This window comes from Myotis lucifugus, unplaced genomic scaffold (assembly GCF_000147115.1).
Source record: "Myotis lucifugus unplaced genomic scaffold, Myoluc2.0 scaffold_41, whole genome shotgun sequence".
Taxonomy (NCBI): Eukaryota; Metazoa; Chordata; class Mammalia; order Chiroptera; family Vespertilionidae; genus Myotis; species Myotis lucifugus.
This window is the reverse complement of record NW_005871089.1, coordinates 150,987-169,269: the sequence shown is the minus strand read 5'-3', so window position 1 is coordinate 169,269 and position 18,283 is coordinate 150,987. Positions and strand designations below refer to the sequence as shown.

At 38.4% G+C, this 18,283-nt stretch overlaps 1 protein-coding gene across 1 annotated transcript in view; it reads right to left on the bottom strand.

Moving 5' to 3' along the window:
- KLHDC1 (kelch domain containing 1) overlaps window positions 1–18,283 on the bottom strand; it is a 65,047-nt gene that overhangs the window by 45,745 nt on the left and 1,019 nt on the right. Inside the window, exons 2-5 of the mRNA XM_023753164.1 lie at window positions 16,677–16,747; window positions 8,080–8,150; window positions 7,414–7,531; window positions 6,646–6,764 (exon numbers count right to left, since the gene is read on the bottom strand). Of these exons, the coding sequence (XP_023608932.1) occupies window positions 6,646–6,764; window positions 7,414–7,531; window positions 8,080–8,150; window positions 16,677–16,747 (379 nt within the window). The remainder of the gene's footprint in view (window positions 1–6,645; window positions 6,765–7,413; window positions 7,532–8,079; window positions 8,151–16,676; window positions 16,748–18,283) is intronic.

The window sequence follows — 18,283 nt, the reverse complement described above, 5'->3', positions numbered from 1 at the left end:
AGTTCAAAGTAACGGATAATAAGTATGTTTAAGAAACTTAGTGAGAATTACAAGAGTATGAAAAAGAACATAGAAACCATGAAAAAGAACCAGTCAAAAATGAACAATACCATAGTTAACATCAAGAATATACTGGAGCCCTAGCCAGTTTGGTTCAGTGGTTAGAATGTCAGCCTGCAGACTGAAGAGTCATGGGTTCAATTCTGGTCAAGGGCACGTACCTCAACTGTAGGCTCCATCCCCTGTTCTAGTCAGGGAGCATGAGGGAGTCAACCGATTGATGTGTCTCTCTCATATCCATGTTTCTCTCTCTCTGTCTCTCCCCCTCCCTTCTACTCTCTCTAAAAATCAATAGAAAAAGTATCCTTGGGTGAGAATTAAAAACAACAACAAAAAAGAATACACTAGAAAAAATAAAAAGTATGTTGGATAAAGCACAGAGTCAAATCAATGATTTGGTGGACAAGGTAGAAAAAAACACCCAATCAGAGGAGCAAAAAGAAAAAAGAATTTAAAAGAATGAGGACAGTTTAAGGGACGTTTGGGACAACATGAAGGGTAACAACTTCGGCATCATAGGAGTGTTAGGAGAAGAGAGAGAGAACAAGGGATCAAGAACCAATTTGAAGAAATAATGACTAAAAACTCACCTAACCTGGTGAAGGAAAAAGACCCACAAGTCCAGGAAGTGCAGAGAATCCCAAACAAGATGAACCCAAAGATGCCCACACCATGGCATGTCATAATTAAAATTGCAAAGGTTAAAGACAAAGAGGGAATCTTAAAAGCAGCAAGAGAAAAGCAGTCAGTTACATACATGGGAGCTCCTATAAAACTGCCAGCTGAATTCTCAACAGAAACATTTCAGGCCAGAGGGATTGGCATGAAATATTCAAAATTATTAAAAGCAAGAACCTACTACCAAGACTATGTTATACAGCAAGGGTATCACTTAAAATTGAAGAAGAAATAAAGAGCTTTCCAGACAAGAAAAAGCTAAAGGAGTTTGTTACCACCAAGCCAGTATTACAAGACATGTCTTAGGGGCATGCTTTAAGAAGTAGAAGAAGAAAAAAATTGAGGAACATACTTAAAAAAATAAAATGGCAATAAATACATATCTATGAATAATCACTTTAAATGTAAATGGTTTAAATGTGCCAATCAAAAGACATAGGGTAGCTAAATGGATAAGAAAGTAAAATCCATATATATGTTGTCTACAAGAGACCCACCTCACAACAAAAGATACACACAGAGTAAAAGTAAAGAGATGAGAAAGATATTTCATGCAAATGGAAGTGAAAAAAAGCTGAGGTAGCAATACTGTATCTAACAAAACAGACTTTAAAACAAAGGCTACAGTAAAAGACCAAGAAGGATATTACATAACTAGAGGCCCAGTGCACACACACACAAAAAAATTTGTGCACAGTGGGGGGTCCCCTCAGCCCAGCCTGCACCCTCTCACAATCTGGGACCACTGGCTCCTAACTGCCTGCCTGATTGCCTGTAATGGCCTCTGCCTGCCTGCCTGATTGCCCCTAACTACCCCCCTGCCAGCCTGATCACCCCTAACCGCCTCTGCCTGCTGGCCTGATCACCCAGAACTGTTTCCCTGCCAGCCTGGTCTCCCCCAACTGCCCCCCGCTGCCAGCCTGGTTGCCCCTAACTGCCCCCCCTGCCGGCCTAGTCGCCCCACGCAGCCTGCTGTTAGGTTGTTTGGTCGCCCCTCACTGCCCCCGCTGCTGGCCTGGTTGCCCCACGCAGCCTGCTGTTTGGTTGTTGTGTGAGGGCGTCCCAACCAATTTGCATATTACCCTTTTATTAGTATAGACTAGGGGCCCAGTGCACGAAATTTGTGCACTGGGAAGGTCCATCAGCCCAGCCTGCCCCCTTTCACATACTGGGAGCCCTCAGGGGATGTTCTACTGACAGCTTAGGCCCACTCCCTGCTCCCCTTGGGGAACGGGCCTAAGTTGCAGTCTGGCCTCCCTTTGTGGGAGGTGACCGGGCTGATCAGGGGAAGGCACCAGCCCCATCACCCCACTGCTGCAGCCACTGCCAGTCACCACAGCCACCAAGGTGTTTTCATCAACACAGACTCCAGTCCCTTCACCATGAAAAAATGACAACTTTCTTTAGGCATTTTCAAGATGTGTCTTTCATAGGATATGACATTTCTTTCTCTTTTTTTCATCCTCACCTGAGGATATGTTTCCAGACTTTTAGAGAATGTGGAAGAGAAAGGGAAAGAGAGAGAGAAACATCAAAGTGAGAGGAACACTTTGATTAATTGCCTCCTGCATGAGCCCTGACCTGGGCCCCAGCCAGGGAGGAGCCTGCAACCTAGGTACATGCTCCGATGGCCGGCTCCGCCCCTGCCCAGGCCTAAAGCCTCTGGCCGAGGCTTTAGGCTTGAGCAGGGGTCCCCTCGACTCCGATCGCAGGCTCGGCCCTGCCCAGGAGCCCCCTGGCTCAGGCCCTTCCTAGGCTGCTCAGAGCCCACACGGGGCCTACCTCAGAGTGACCTCAGTGCCGATGATGTTCCCAGGACCCATCTTTGTTGGGTTAATTTGCATAGTCACTCTGATTGGCTGGTGGGTATAGCGGAGTGACACCAATTTGCATGTTTGTCTATTATTAGGTAAGATGATAAAGGGAACAATATAACAAGAAGATATAACCCTTGTATTTATGCAGCCAACATATGAACACCTAAATGTTTAAAGCAAATCTTGATGGAAATAAAGGGAGAGACTGACAGTAATACAGTCATAGTACGGTGTTTTAACATCTCATTGACATCAATGGATAGATATTCTAGATCAGGGGTCCTCAAACTACGGCCCGCAGGCCACATGCAAATACAAATATTGTATTTGTTCCCGTTTTGTTTTTTTACTTCAAAATAAGATATGTGCCCTGACCAGTTTGGCTCAGTGGATAGAGCATCGGCCTGGGGACTCAAGGGTCCCAGGTTCGATTCCAGTCAAGGGCATGTGCCTTGGTTGTGGGCACATCCCCGGTGGGGGGTGTGCAGGAGGCAGCTGATCAATGTTTCTCTCTCATCGATGTTTCTAACTCTCTGTCCCTCTCCCTTCCTCTCTGTAAAAAATCAATAAAATATATTTTTTTAAAAAAATAAGATATGTGCAGTGTGCATAGGAATTTGTTCATAGTTTTTTTTAAACTATAGTCCGGCCCTCCAACGGTCTGAGGGACAGTGAACTGGCCCCCTGTTTAAAAAGTTTGAGGACCCCTGTTCTAGATAGAAAATCAACAAAGGAATGGTGGCATTAAGTGACACACTAGATCAGATAAATTTAATTGATATCTTCAGAGCATTTCACCCTAAAGCAGCAGTATATACATTCTTTTCAAGTGCAATAAATACATATCTACCAATATGTGATCAATGGATCATTTTCTAGGACAGACTACATGTTAGGACACAAAACAAGTCCCAATAAATTTAAGAAGATTGAAATCATATCAAGCATCTTTTTTGACCAAAGTGGCATGAAACCAGAAATCAATCACAAGAAAAAAACTGAAAAACACACTCAGACACAGAGGCTAAATAACATGTTATTAAATAATGAATGGGTTAACAATGAGAACAAGGAGGAAATCAAAAGATATCTTGAAACAAATGAAAATGAGAAAATAACCTGAAATCTATGGGACACAGTAAAAGCAGTCCTAAGAAGGAAATTCATAGCATTACAGTTCTATCTCAAGAAACAAGAAAAAATCTCAAATAAACAACCTGACTTTATACTTAACGGAACTGGAAAAAGAACAAAAAACAAAGCCCAAAATGATTAGAAGGAAGGTAATATAACAATCAGAGCAGAAGTAAACAAAATAAAGTCCAAAAAACAATACAAAATATCAATGAGCCCTGGCCAGTGCTGCTCAGTTGTTAGTGTGTTGGCCCATGCACCACCAAAGAGTTGTGGGTTCAATTCCCAATCAAGGGCACGTACCTGGGTTTCAGATTCATTTCTAGGTCCCAGTCCAGGTGTGTGCAGAAGACAACCAATTGACCTTCCTTCCTTCCTTCCTTCCTTCCTTCCTTCCTTCCTTCCTTCCTTCCTCTCTCCTTTCTCTCTCTCTCTTTCTCTCTCTCTCTCTCTCTCTCTCTCTCTCTCTCTCTCTCTCTCTCTCTCCTGTTCTCCCTCCCTCCTTCCCACTCTATCTAAAAGGAATGGGAAAATACCCTCAGGTGATTATTTTTTAAAAAATATATTTTATTGATTTTTTTACAGAGAGGAAGGAAGAAGGATAGAGAGTTAGAAACATCGATGAGAGAGAAACATCGATCAGCTGCCTCCTGCACACCCCCTACTGGGGATGTGCCCACAACCAAGGTACATGCCCTTGACCGGAATCGAACCTGGGCCCCTTCAGTCCGCAGGCCGATGCTCTATCCACTGAGCCAAACCGGTTAGGGCAGGTGATTATTTTTTACAAAATCAATGAAACCAAGAGCTGGTTCTTAGAAAAGATAAACAAGATTGAGAACCTTTAACCAGACTCATCAAGAAAAAAAAGAGAGAGGACCTAAATAAATAAAATCAGAAATAAAAGAAAAGAAGCAACAACTGATATCAAAGACATGCAAAGGATTATTAAGAAAATGTTATGAAGAACTGAAGAACTATATGCCAACAAATTGGACAATCAGGGAGAAAGGATCAATTCCTAGAAACATATAATCTTCCAAAACTGAATCAGGAAGAATTAGAGAATCTGAATAGACAAAGTACAACTAGTGAAATAATATTTTTAAGAAGCTCCCAACAAATAAAAGTCCTGGACCAGATGGCTTCACAAGTGAATTTTACCAAACATTCAAAGAACTAGCGTCCATCCTTCTCAAACTATTCCAACAATTCAAGAGGAGGAAAGACACCCACACTCATTTTCCAAGGCCAGCATTATCCTAATTCTAAAATGAGATAAAGACACTAAAAAGAAAAAAAATTATAGGCCAACATCCCTGATGAACATAAATGCTAAAATCTTCAACAAAATATTAGCAAACCTGATCCAGCAATATATTAAACAGATCATACACCACGATTAAGTGGGATTTATGCCGGGGATGCAAGGTTGGTTCAAAATCCGAAAATCAATAAATGTGATTACATCACATAAAATGGAGTATAAAAACCACATTATTGAAGGGGTTGGAGGTAGGAGGTAAAAGAAGCCTAATATATGGTGATGGAAGAAGATATGACTTGGGTGGTGGGTACACAGTGTGATATACAGGTATTATATCATAGAAATCTACCTTTTTAATCAATGTCACTCTGCTGACATCTCAGCAGATCTCAGACTTCTAGCCTCCAGAACTGTGAGACAGTACATTTCTGTTTAAGCCACTGGGTTTGTGGTACTTTGTTACAGCAGCCTTAACAAACTAAACATCTACAAAATTACAAATACATTACCTTTTGACCCAACCATCTAATTCTGGAATTTTATTCAATAGATCTGATATGTACACACACACACACACACACACATACACAGATTCATTAAAGCATAGTTTGCAGAAAGGAGTTGAAACAATCAACAGGGTAAAAGCTAAATAAACAATGGTATTTATATTCACAGAGGAGAATCTATGCAGCTGCAAAAAGAAAAAAAAACATCAAGAACAAACTTTCTAACTAGGGATTCAGAAAGATGAAAGATCATCACGTCTATACTGTTAACTAAAAAAAGTAGCAGAGTACAGAACAGTGTAACAGATATTTATGTAAGGAGAAGGGAAAAAAAGACCAATACATACATACATACATACATACATATTTGCTTCTATTTGCATAAAGTAACACTGATGGCAGTGGTTTCCTGGTTTCCAAACTTGTCTGCATCTTGCAATCACCTGAGGAGGTTCGAAAACTCATACTCCCAGGGACTGCAATCTAATTTGTCTAGGGCAATGGTTCTCAACCTTCCTAAAACCCTTTAATACAGTTCCTCATGTTGTGGTGACCCCCAACAATAAAATTATTTTTGTTGCTACTTCATAACTGTAATTTTGCTACTGAATCGTAATGTAAATATCTGATATGCAGGATGTATTTTCATTGTTACAAATTGAACATAATTAAAGCATAGTGATTAATCACAAAAACAATATGTAATTATATATGTGTTTTCCGATGGTCTTAGGCGACCCCTGTGAAAGGGTCGTTCGACGACCAGGGTATCACCCGGGCTTTGGAATTTTTAAGACTCCAGGTGATTACAATGGCAGACAATTTTAGGAACCACTGTTATAACAATACAAAAGATATTAATAGAAGTAGCTATTTGTGCATGGGGGATCAGGAGTGGGAGTCAAAGCTTTCACTGTAATATTTTTAATATGGTTTTGAACCATGTGAACTATTCAGAATTTTAATTAAATGTTTCTTTTTAGAAAACAAATTGTTGCTCCCACATGTTTATTTTTATTACTTAGCTCTTCCAGGGTTTAAAACGGCTGTTACCATTAACATTAAAAAAACTTTGTAATCATATGATGAAAAAAATTCAGACTCTCAAGTTTTTCCTATTTTGGCCACAAGTTATCCGATCATCCTACGTAAATGTAGTTAATGAGGTGATTTTGTGCATTACCTGTCTTTATATACCCAGCAAGAAAGTTTATCACGTGGTGTGGGTGGTTTTCCTTCAAAGTTGGTGATTTTTTCCCAAACATAGGTTCCATCTCTGGTTCGCAAATTAACAAAATAAAGCTTTTAAAAGAGGAGAATACCATTAATAGACAGGGCATTTGAAAACTGAATCCATATCTGAGGATTATATGATCTAAAATTAATAATATTACTTTTTCTTTTTAAAAGGTAAAAATTTTACCTGTGGAGTTAATGAAAATGAGACTGTTTTAGAAGCAAAAATGATATATAAAACATACTGAACTAGATCTTTTCCTGGCATTCTCTTGCCATATAGATATTAAGTATATAGTTAATTCTGTAGCAGAAAGATATGGAAGAAAAGCACAACCACTACATTTTCACTCTAAAATCTTATAATCATAAACACAATATTTTCTATATATCTTCTTTTTTAAATATATGTAAACTTGATCCTGGCTGGTGTGGCTCAATGGTTGAGTGTCGACCTATGAACCAGGAAGTCACGGTTAGATTCCCTGTCAGGGCACACTGCCTGAGTTGTGGGCTTGATCCCCAGTAGGGGGATTACATGAGGCAGCCAATCAATGATTCTCTCTCATCACTGATGTTTCTATCTCTCCCTCTCCCTTCCTCTCTCTGAAATCAATAAAAAAACAAACTTAAAATATTTGTAAACTTATGAGGTAAAATGGTACACTAAATATTACACATTTTGCTGCATGCCTGAATTGAAAGAAAATATTACTCGATTGCTGTATCCTTTGTCATCATATCCTCCAAAAACGTACAGCTTTCCATTAATGCAAGCACCACAACTTCCTGACATGGAGGTAGGGAGTTCTCCTTCCATGAGGTGCATTGTCCTGCAGCAAGAATAATATGAAATTTCAAAACTTTCCAGAAAAGCAAATTAAAATTCCCTTTGAACTCCAGGAGTCTTTTTAAAATGAAAATTGTCACTGACAATTACAATTAAAATAGAATGGTAGCCAATACTGTAAAGACTCTAAGAAGAGCCACTGTAAATCTTTTTCAGCTTCACATGTGTCACCAGAATTGGGAATTAATTAGCAGAACAAAGTCTTCAGAGACAGTCTTAGAATTGTGAGGAGTGGAAAGGACAAATAGTGGAGAAAGGAAGGGAGCAGAGGAAAGAAACAGCCAGAGAGAATAAAGCATTGAAAGAAAAGGAAAGGGAGAAATAAGTGGTGCAGTATGTTCTAAGTATGGTCTTAAATTCCCCTAAGTCTATGAAAACATTCATAACATATATGGTGAGTGCATGATACCGTATGCAGATAATGTTTTATTGAGTTGTACATGTGAAATCTATGATTTTATTAACCAATGTCACACCCCAATAAATTCAATTTTAAAAAGACTGGACATTCTGCAATTTAAAATTACTTACCACAACCCACTATCAATATCATAGGTCCAAATTTCATCATTAGGCAAATATACTTCATTGTCTTCAATAGACTAAAAACATAGAATACATGAATTATGCTTTTTAAATACATAGTAACAATTCAATAGTTCCTCAGGATGGGAAAACTGCAATTAAAACATTGTGAAACACAATATTTAAACAGACTCAAACATTTTTAATATAAATCAAGTTAGATCAAAAGAGAAAAGGAAAATACATTTTCTAAGAGAAAATGGGCAAACAAAGGTTTAAAATACAAAGTACATGAATTTCAAGAAAAAGACCAAGGACAATTAAACCTTAAAAAGGGATTTCAAGAAAGGGAAAACAGCAAAATAATAATATTCAGAGTAGAACTTCCAGGAAGAAAATAAATATCAAACAGAGCAATATGTTTTGTGTGAAGGGAAGGAATTAAGGAAGGACATTTTTATAAGGTGTAATTAAGAGCACTGTAAAGAAAAAGAAGGAAATCTTACCATTTTCGACAGCAGGAATGAACCTAGAGGGTATTGTGCTAAGTTAAATAAGTCAGACAGAGAAGGACAAATACCATATGATTCACTTATATGTAGAATCTAAAGAACAAAATAAATGAACAAACAAAATTGAAAAAGACTCACAGATACAATGAAGAGACTAATGGTTTCCAGAGGGGGTTGTTGGGAGATTGGGTGAAAACATTGAAGGGATTAAGAAGTACAAATTGGTAGTTACAAAATAGTCATGGGGATGTAAAGTACAACATAGAGAATATAGTCAGGAATATTGTAACTATGTATGGTGCCTGGTGGGTACTGGAAATAATGGATGCGGGACCCTTTTAAAGTATATGATTATCTAATCACTATGCTGTACACCTGAAACTAATACAAAATAACACTGAATATAACTGTAATTGAAAAATAAAATATTAAAAAGGTAACTATATCAGATACCTTGATTCACTGAACTTATTTTTGAGTGCCTACTATGTGCGAGGCATAGTGCTAGGTGGCTATTAAATATAGAATCTATGGCTCAATATAAATTTAACTAGTCCAAATGATAACTCTGAATAATCTCTAAAGAAGCTGATAATATAAACAGAAGAGTGCATTCTGACGTTTGTGATGAAAAGAGAAATAAGAATAGAGTAACAATCATTTCTATTAAGTAAAAAACTTAGGGGTTGAAACAAAGTCTTACATAAATCTGTCGTAATTTCTTAGAATAATTCAAAAATAACCAAATATAAGATAGCAGTTTAAGAATTTCTAATACTGCATGATGCATAAATTATTAGCATGCTAAGTAGATTTAGGTAAATTCTCATTGCTATGTTAGATTTTAAAAATAGTATCTTACCTACCAGCTATCTCCTCCCCCCTCCTCTCTCTCTCTTTCTCTCTCTCTCTCTCTCTCTCTCTCTCTCTCTCTCTCTCTCTCTCTTTCTCTCTCACTCACACACACACACACACACACACACACACACAAAGCAGAAAATCATTTTATTAATTCCAAGGCAACTTCCACTTATGTCTGAATGAGGAAGTCATACTTAATGGCTAAGTAAACAAATAATTTGAAAAAGGGGAGTTAGTTGTATGATTCTAACAGTGTCAGGCTCCAGTATCTTTGTGTGTATACCTATATAACCAAAATATTACAAAAATGGATTCTGTCACGACTCTGTTTAAGTCCCTTCAATACTTGCCTAGTGCTCTCAGGATAAGCTAAAAATCTTGAGTCTGTTCTATTTGGTACCTGCTGTCCCTCCAGTTCATCTTGTCTTTCACTTATTATGCTCTAGTCTTCTGTCAATTCCTGAACCTCTGCAAATTCCTGCTGCAATAGGGCTTCAATTATGCTCTTCTCTCTTCTTGGAATGCTTCCAGGAATTTTTCTGGCTAACTAACTCATTCTTTGGAAACAGCTTAAATGTCCCTCCTCTATTATCCCAGAATAAGGTTGAAGGATTAAGTGACCTATTAAATGCTCTCATACAGTCCTGTACTTGCCCTTCTAAGTCCTTTGTTTAGATCATACCCACCCACCCCCATCACCACCACCACCCCCATTAACCTATAAGTTTCATGAGTGCATGGACCATGTTTATGTTGTTATAATTTAGTGTCTAGAGCAGTGGTTCTCAACCTTCCTAATGCCGCGACCCTTTAATATAGTTCCTCATGTTGTGGTGACCCCCAACCATAAAATTATTTTCGTTGCTACTTCATAACTAATTTTGCTACTGTTATGAATCATAAGGTAAATATCTGATATGCAGGATGTATTTTCATTGTTACAAATTGAACATAATTAAAGCACAGTGATTAATCACAAAAACAATATGTAATTATACATGTGTTTTCTGATGGTCTTAGGCGACCCCTGTGAAAGGGTCGTTCGATCCCCCAAAGGGGTCGCAACCCACAGGTTGAGAACCGCTGGTCTAGAGCCTAGCACAGTGCCTGACACATAAAAAGCAAATGGAATATTTGTTGATTAAGTGAATGGGTAAAGTGAATAATACCTATTAAACTGATTGCACAGTCACCTCAGCCTGATTAAAAAGAAAAGTCCCCTTTTTTTAAAGGGGGTGGTACAAAAGCACAAAGGAAGTTCAGAATTGAAAAATTTGGACCTAGTTCCTTCTCACTTTTTCAGAAATTTCACTACAAAATTCTCTCTTCTTGTGGAGAAAAGGGATTCCTTGTGCACTGTTGGTGGGAATGCAGACTGGTGCAGCCACTGTGGAAAATAGTGTGGAGTTTCCTCAAAATATTAAAAATAGAACTGCCTTTTGACCCGGGGATCATACTTCTGGGAATATATCCTAAGAATCCCAAAATACCAATCAGAAAGAATATATGCACCCCTATGTTCATAGCAGCATTATTTATAATAGCCAAGATTTGGAAACAGCCCAAATGCTCATCTGTGGAGGAGTTGGGGGGAAAAGCTGTGGTACATTTACACAATGGGATACTATGTGGTTGTAAAAAAGAATGAACTCTTACTTTGTGCCACAGCATGGATGGACCTGGAGATTATTATGCTAAGCAAAATAAGCCAGGCAGAGAAAGACAAATATCATATGACCTCACTTATATGTGGAATCCAATGAACAAAATAAACGGAAAAAATAGAACTAGAGGCATGGATACACGGAACAGACTGACAGAGGTCAGAGGGGAGGGGATGGGGAGGATGGATGAAAGAATTAGCCAAAGAGCAAAACCCATGGACACAGACAGCAGTGTGGTAATGGTCAGAGGGAGGGGGTGCAGGGACTGGGTGGAGGTGGGCAAAGAAGGGGCAATGGGGGATATCTGTAATAGTGTCAAAAAAAAAAAAGAAAACAAAATTATCTGTTCTTTTCTACATCATCAAGTTTTCCTTCTCTACTAGATCATTCCAAACATGCCTTGATATCATTTTCTATAAATTAAAAACAAACAAACACCAACTCTCATAACTCTTTCTTCTATTTCTCTGCACCCTTCAAAGAAAAGCTTCCACGGTTAACTATGGTGGATGTTTCCATAGTTTCACCTCGCATTTTCTCATCACTTCAGATTAATCTGGCTACGGAGCCCATCACTCCACTAAAATTGCTCTTGTCAAGGTTTCACTAAAATAGAGACTTAACTGATTTATCCAGAAATATAGCCCAGAGAGATGGAGTATATGGAAAAGAAGTTAAGAGACATGGAGAAAAATTAAGTCTAATCAGAATTACATTAGGAAGTAACAGAATGAGGAAGAGGCAATATTTGAAGAGACAAGGCTGAGAGTTTAGCAAAATTGTTGAAAGTCATCAATCCTTGAAATATACGAAGTCCTACAAATCCATAACTAGACACATCATAGTAAAACTACAGATCATCGAAGAAAAAAATTATTTAAAATTACCAGTGATAAGCCCTGGCTGCTGTGGCTCAGTTGGTTGGAGCGTTGTTCAGTACACCGGAAGGTGTCGGGTTCCATTCCTGCTCTGGGCACATGCTCAGATTGCTGGTTCAATTCCCAGTCAAGGCACATATAGGAGACAACCAATCGATATTTCTCTCTCTCTTCTCTTCTCTCTCTCTCTCTCTCTCTCCCTCTCTCTCGCTCTCTCCCCCCGCCCCCCCCCCCCCGGCTCCTCCAACCCCAAACAATGAAAAACTTATACTCAGGTGAGGATTTATTTTAAAAAAAAATTGCCCTAGCCAATTTGGCTCAGTGTATAGAGCGTCAGCCTGCAGACTGAAGGGTCCCAGGTTATATTCTAATCAAGAGCACATACCTTGGTTGCAGGTTCCCTGGCCCTGGTCGGGGTGTGCGCAGGAGGCAACCAATTGATGTGTCTCTCTCACATTGATGTTTCTCTCTGTCTCTCCCTCTCCCTTCCATTCTCAAAAAAAAAAAAAAATCAATGGAAAAATATCCTTGGGTGAGGATTAACAAAAACAAACAAACAACAAAAGAATGATTGTTGTAGCTTGCCTTTTAATACTAAAAAAATAGAAACATTCAAATATTCATCAATAGTGGAATGAATAAATAAATTGCAGTAAATTCACATAATGGAGTATTTTACAGGACACACATCAAATGAATGAATTCAGTGATGATTTTCAAAATATTTAATAACTGGCCAGCACAGACACTGACCAACTGGAATGACACCAAATAGAGACAGGTTCAGCCATGCAATTACACACCAGCTAAATACAAGCAATTTGTGAATCCAAAAAAACATAACGTAGAAAAAGAGTTGTCATGAAGTAAAACACATGCTATGATTCCAAAACCAAAAAAAATAGTTTAGAAATAGATGCAGCCCTGGCCGGTTTGCCTCAGTGGATAGTGTCAGAATGTGGACTGGAGGGTCCCAGGTTCGAATATGGTCCAGGGCACATGCAGGGTTACAGTCTCAATCCCCAGTAGGGGGCGTGTGGGAGGTGGCTGATCAATGATTCTCTCTCATCATTGATGTATCTGTCTCTCTCTCCCTCTCCATTTCTCTCTGAAATCAATAAAAAAAATATATATATATATATATTTTTTTTTAAATATATTTTATTGATTTTTTACAGAAAGGAAGGGAGAGTGACAGAGAGTCAGAAACATCGATGAGAGAGAAACATCGATCAGCCGCCTCCTGCACATCCCCCACTGGGGATGTGCCCGCAACCCAGGTACATGCCCTTGACCGGAATCGAACCCGGGACCTTTCAATCCGCAGGCCGACGCTCTATCCACTGAGCCAAACCGGTTTCGGCAAAATATATATTTTTAAAAGAAATAGATGCATATAAAGAAAAGAGTGATTAACAATAAATCTAAGATAGTGCTACTCTCTTGGGGTGGAAGGAGCACGGTAATAAGTAAAGGATTAACAGGAATCTTCTAAGGTACTGGTTCTAGTCCATTTCTTAATCTGGAAGTTGAACATGTTTACCTTTAAATGGTACTCATTTTACACATTCTTTGGTACATACATTTCAAATTTTAAAATTAAGAAGAAAATAAGATCTTAAGAAATGAATATTAAGGAGCTCACAGAATCAGGGAGGCTGGAAAACCAGCCTCTGATCTATGTATGGAGGAGCAAGGTCTGAAACCATGCCAAAACACAGGTCTGGTGACCATCACCCTGAAGCCTGCAGCACCACCTTTTATGCCTGGGGCCTTGACCATCCTACAAACTCTACTGCTGGGTAAGAATCCTCTTCAGGTCCTGATTTTTATATCTTTACTCCTAAGTCCAAATCTAGCACAGATTCATCTAACAGAGTCCAAGCCACCTGTCCACAACCTAGCTGCAAGTGAGGTTGGGAAAGTGAATATCTGGCACTTAGGTTCTTTTAATTGGGCATCTATTATACCCAATTCTAGACTCTAGGGATACAACAGGGAACAAAATCCCCATCTTTACACAATTTATATCCTATGGGGGTAGTAGGAAGTAGTCAGACAACTGAAATAAATATCCTGAGAAAACTCACTCAGTGGGAGATACTACAGAAGGAGGAGGTTCAAATACTTCGTGTCTAAAAAGAATAAACATCTTCCATATGACATGGATGGCTTATGTGACCATCTATAAATATAAAAAGTGCAACTATTAGGTTAAATAGAACACACACTTAAGGCTTTTGCTAAACATCGCTTAATTTCTCCTCAAAAAGGTTAGACAAATTTATATTCCCATTATCAGTATATGAGTAATTCATTTCCTCATGCTATTTTCAAAAAATATTTTTAAGTCCTAGCCGGTTTGGCTCAATGGATAGAGTGTCAGCCTGTGGACTATAGGGTCCCGGGTTCAAGTCCAGTCAAGGGCCCAGGTTGCGGGCTCCATCCCCAGTGTGGGGCTTGCAGGAGGCAGCCAATCAATGATTCTCTTATCATTGATGTTTCTATCTCTCTCTCCCTTCCTTTCTGAAATCAATAAAAGTATATTAAAACAAACAAAATCTTTTTAATATTTGCAAATTGGAGAAAAATAATCTCATTGTTTATTTTCATTGTTTATTGGATTTCTTTGATTCACATTATATTTGTATTTATTCTTTTGTAAATTGTGAACATTGTTTATTTTTTCAATGGAGATATTAATCTTTATTTTCACTGGAACTTTACCTATTATATATGTTGCAAATACTTTCCCCAGTTTGTCATTTGCCTTCTCACTTTATAGTGAGAGTTACAGCATTAAAAAGTTACTGTTTAAAAAGCACAGTATACATATTTTTTAAGTTTGACCTACCAATATTTTTCTTTTATAGTTTTTCCCAATTCAGTTTTTCTTTTCCCAACTCAAGGTGTTTACAAGAGTCACATCTTTCTTTCTGGTTTTGTATAGCTTAATTTTTCTACATTTAACTCACCAATCTTAAAACTCTACTAGCATTTTCCTCCAGCTATTCCTGGACCATTTATTGAATAAGTGGTTATTTTTCCAGCATTGAAATGCTACCTTTTAAATACAAACTATCTGTATGCTTGGCTGCTCATGTAATTTCTTTTCCATCCCCTCATGCTCTCTCAACTTGCATCAAGACCACTGATTTAATTATTACAGTATTGTGATACATTTTAATAACTGCCACTGTAAGTCTCCCACTTTTATTCTTTTCAAATATTTCCTGAAATGACCCTTCTTGCCTTTAAATATATATTCAAAACAGAAATATGTATTTAAGCACATTTATGCAGATGTCTTCTGTAAGGAAAAGTTTATAGCAAAATGTATTAACATCAGTTGTACTGTGGAAATAATACCATTCATGTGATTAAGACTTAAGAGGAAAGCACATATCATCTGCAATCACGCTAAAACACTGCTTTTCTTCCAACATTTTGGAAAACTACTCACAATTTTTAAATGTCCCTAGAAGCACCACTAAAGTTTGTATGAATTTCAGTAATCTGGAAAGGATATGGAAGAACTAGAAAAAAGAACTGACATCAATTAAAATTTACCACTTACTTTTTTGGCATTGCCACTCTGACCTTTAGAGGTAGGGGTGTTCTCAGATACAATGTCCTTTAGAATATGTTTGACAATAGCATAATAAGTAACTTAGCCATTCAAAAGTCTTAGGATATAAAGAAATCTGAAACACCAATCAGAAAGAATGTATGCACCCCTATGTTCATAGCAGCACAATTTACAATAGCTAAAATCTGAAAACAGCCTGAGTGCCCATCCTATATAATAAAAGGGTAATATGCAAATCGACCAAACGGCAGAACGACTGGTTGCTATGATACACATTGACCACCAGTGGGCAGATGCTCAACGCAGGAGCTGCCCCCTGGTGATCAGTGTGCTCCCATAGGGGGCGCGCTGCTCAGCCAGAAGCCTTGAGCCGGGCTCACGGCTGGCGAGCACAGCGGCGATGGTGGGAGCCTCTCCCGCCTCTGTGGCAGCGCTGGATGTCTAACTGCCAGTCGGACTCCCCCAAGAGCGCACAGGCCTATCTGTGAGATGACACCCCCTCTCCAGTGCACAAAATTCGTGCACCAGGCCTCTAGTCAGTAGATAAGTGAATAAAAAAGCTGTGGTACATTTATACCATGGAATACTATGCAGCAGTAAAAAAGAAGAATCTCTTACCCTTTGAGACAGCATGGAGGCACCTGGACAGTATCATGCTAAGTGAGATAAGTCAGTCAGAGAAAGACAAGTATCCCATGATCTCACCCTTATGTGGAATCTAAGTAACAAAATAAACTGATGAAGGGAGTGGATCCAGAGACATGGAAGCATGGAACACAGTGTGGAATCTTGGAGGGAAGGTGGGGAGAGTGGGTGGGTGGGAGTTAATCAACCAAGGACCTTGTATGCATATATGCATGGCCCATGGACACTGACAATGGGGTGGTGAGGGCCTGGGGCGGGGGGCTGGGGCGGGCTGGAGGGGGCCAATGCGGGAAAAAGGTGACGTGTAATACTTTCAATAATAAAGAATTACTTTTTTAAAGTTTTAGGATATATGTTTGTCAATTTAAACAAATAGGGAAAATTGTGATTGGAACATAACAATCTGGAATCATCTGATCATTACTCTTAACTATTGACTACTGGTTTGGATTACCTTCAGATTCCAGGGCCTTTCAGCTATCTTCTGTTCAGAAGGATCTGAATAAGACAATTGTTGGAAGAATACTTTTTCTCATGTTGTGTCATGTCTTCTTTTATGCCTCTCACTCTCCCTTTCCTTTCACTTATGCCTTAGACATATTTTAACTGCTGATAATCACTGACATTTAAAAAGTAGTAGTCTCAGTCTAAATCTGTGTAGTACTTTCCAGGTTGGTTCTTACAGCACACTATTCATTGAATCAATAAGTAGTATGAAAAGATTTTTAATTCACTGACTGCCACCTAAAGACCTGGCATCTTATTAATTATACAATTTTCAAGATTAAAATGAGATACAAAAAATTCAGACATTTATGGGCCAAAAAGAAATCTATACTGTCACTAGATATCATATTAAAAACTACTATTTTAAGTGAAAAAATTTTCACTTAACTTTTACAATATTAAGAATCAAAATAGTAGATGAAGGTTGACACCTCTACATCAAAATATTTCTTTGCATAAAACCATCATTATGTCTAGACTACTTTTCTGTCCAGAACAAATGGCGGAAATATCAGACATTAATAAAGCACAGTAACCTAATGTATGTTCACTTATCACAGAAAAAAAATAGGCTTTGGAAATCCAATATATCTAGTTGGAATCTGCTACTGTTGAGGTCAATGGCCATTCAAGTTATTCATTCTCATTGACTCACTGTTCTTATTTTTAAAATAGAATATTTCTTACCTTACAAGATATAGTAAGGATTACATATGATTAGAGATAAGAGAGTTTCTAGCACATACCAGGTATAGTAGGCACTCAAAGGTTACTTCTAATTTTCCTGATACTGCACCAACTTAAAAACAAACACACAAACAAAACAACAAAACCAACTTAAATTTGAGAATCATTTAACATCGATAGTATGTACTTTATTTCAGTGGATGATGCAGTCATGTTACATCTGTCACAGTAGTATCAAGACAGTCAGAAAATGTAGGTTCTACCTCCAAATGGCTGGCCTTTTTTTTTTTTTAAATCTATAAACTACAGGGCTGGTATATATTCTTGAACTATTTCCAGCTATAGAATCCTTGATTCTATAATCCAGTGATTATAGAAACAAAACAAATACAAACTTCCATGACAGTAAGAAATTTTAATAATATTCTCTAGTATATTGTTCCTAATATGAGTGACTCTACCTTGAGATTTGAAAACAAAAATCGTAATTATCCATCTGGCAACAGCGACATTTCCAAGTAAATCTGGAAATGAGTGTACCAAGTGACCCAGCATTCCATTCCTTGGTATGTATGCCGAGCGTACACGCTCTTGGTAAAGAAATGCCACTAAAAACTGCTTCGAAATATTTAAATGATTCGGTGATTTCGATATTTTATGTCCAATTGCGCCATGGCGAAAAGAAATATCTACAAAATAATACAACAGGGCGTCCTCTGCGCACTTTTAAATCTCCGCAAGCATTTAAGGATCATTAATCGCGCGGGCACTGATTTAGTGTCGGGCAAACCGGCTGCGGGGAGAGCGGGGCGGGGGACGGAGCTGGCGGCGCCGGAACGGGGGCTGGAGGCCATCGGAGCGGGAGCC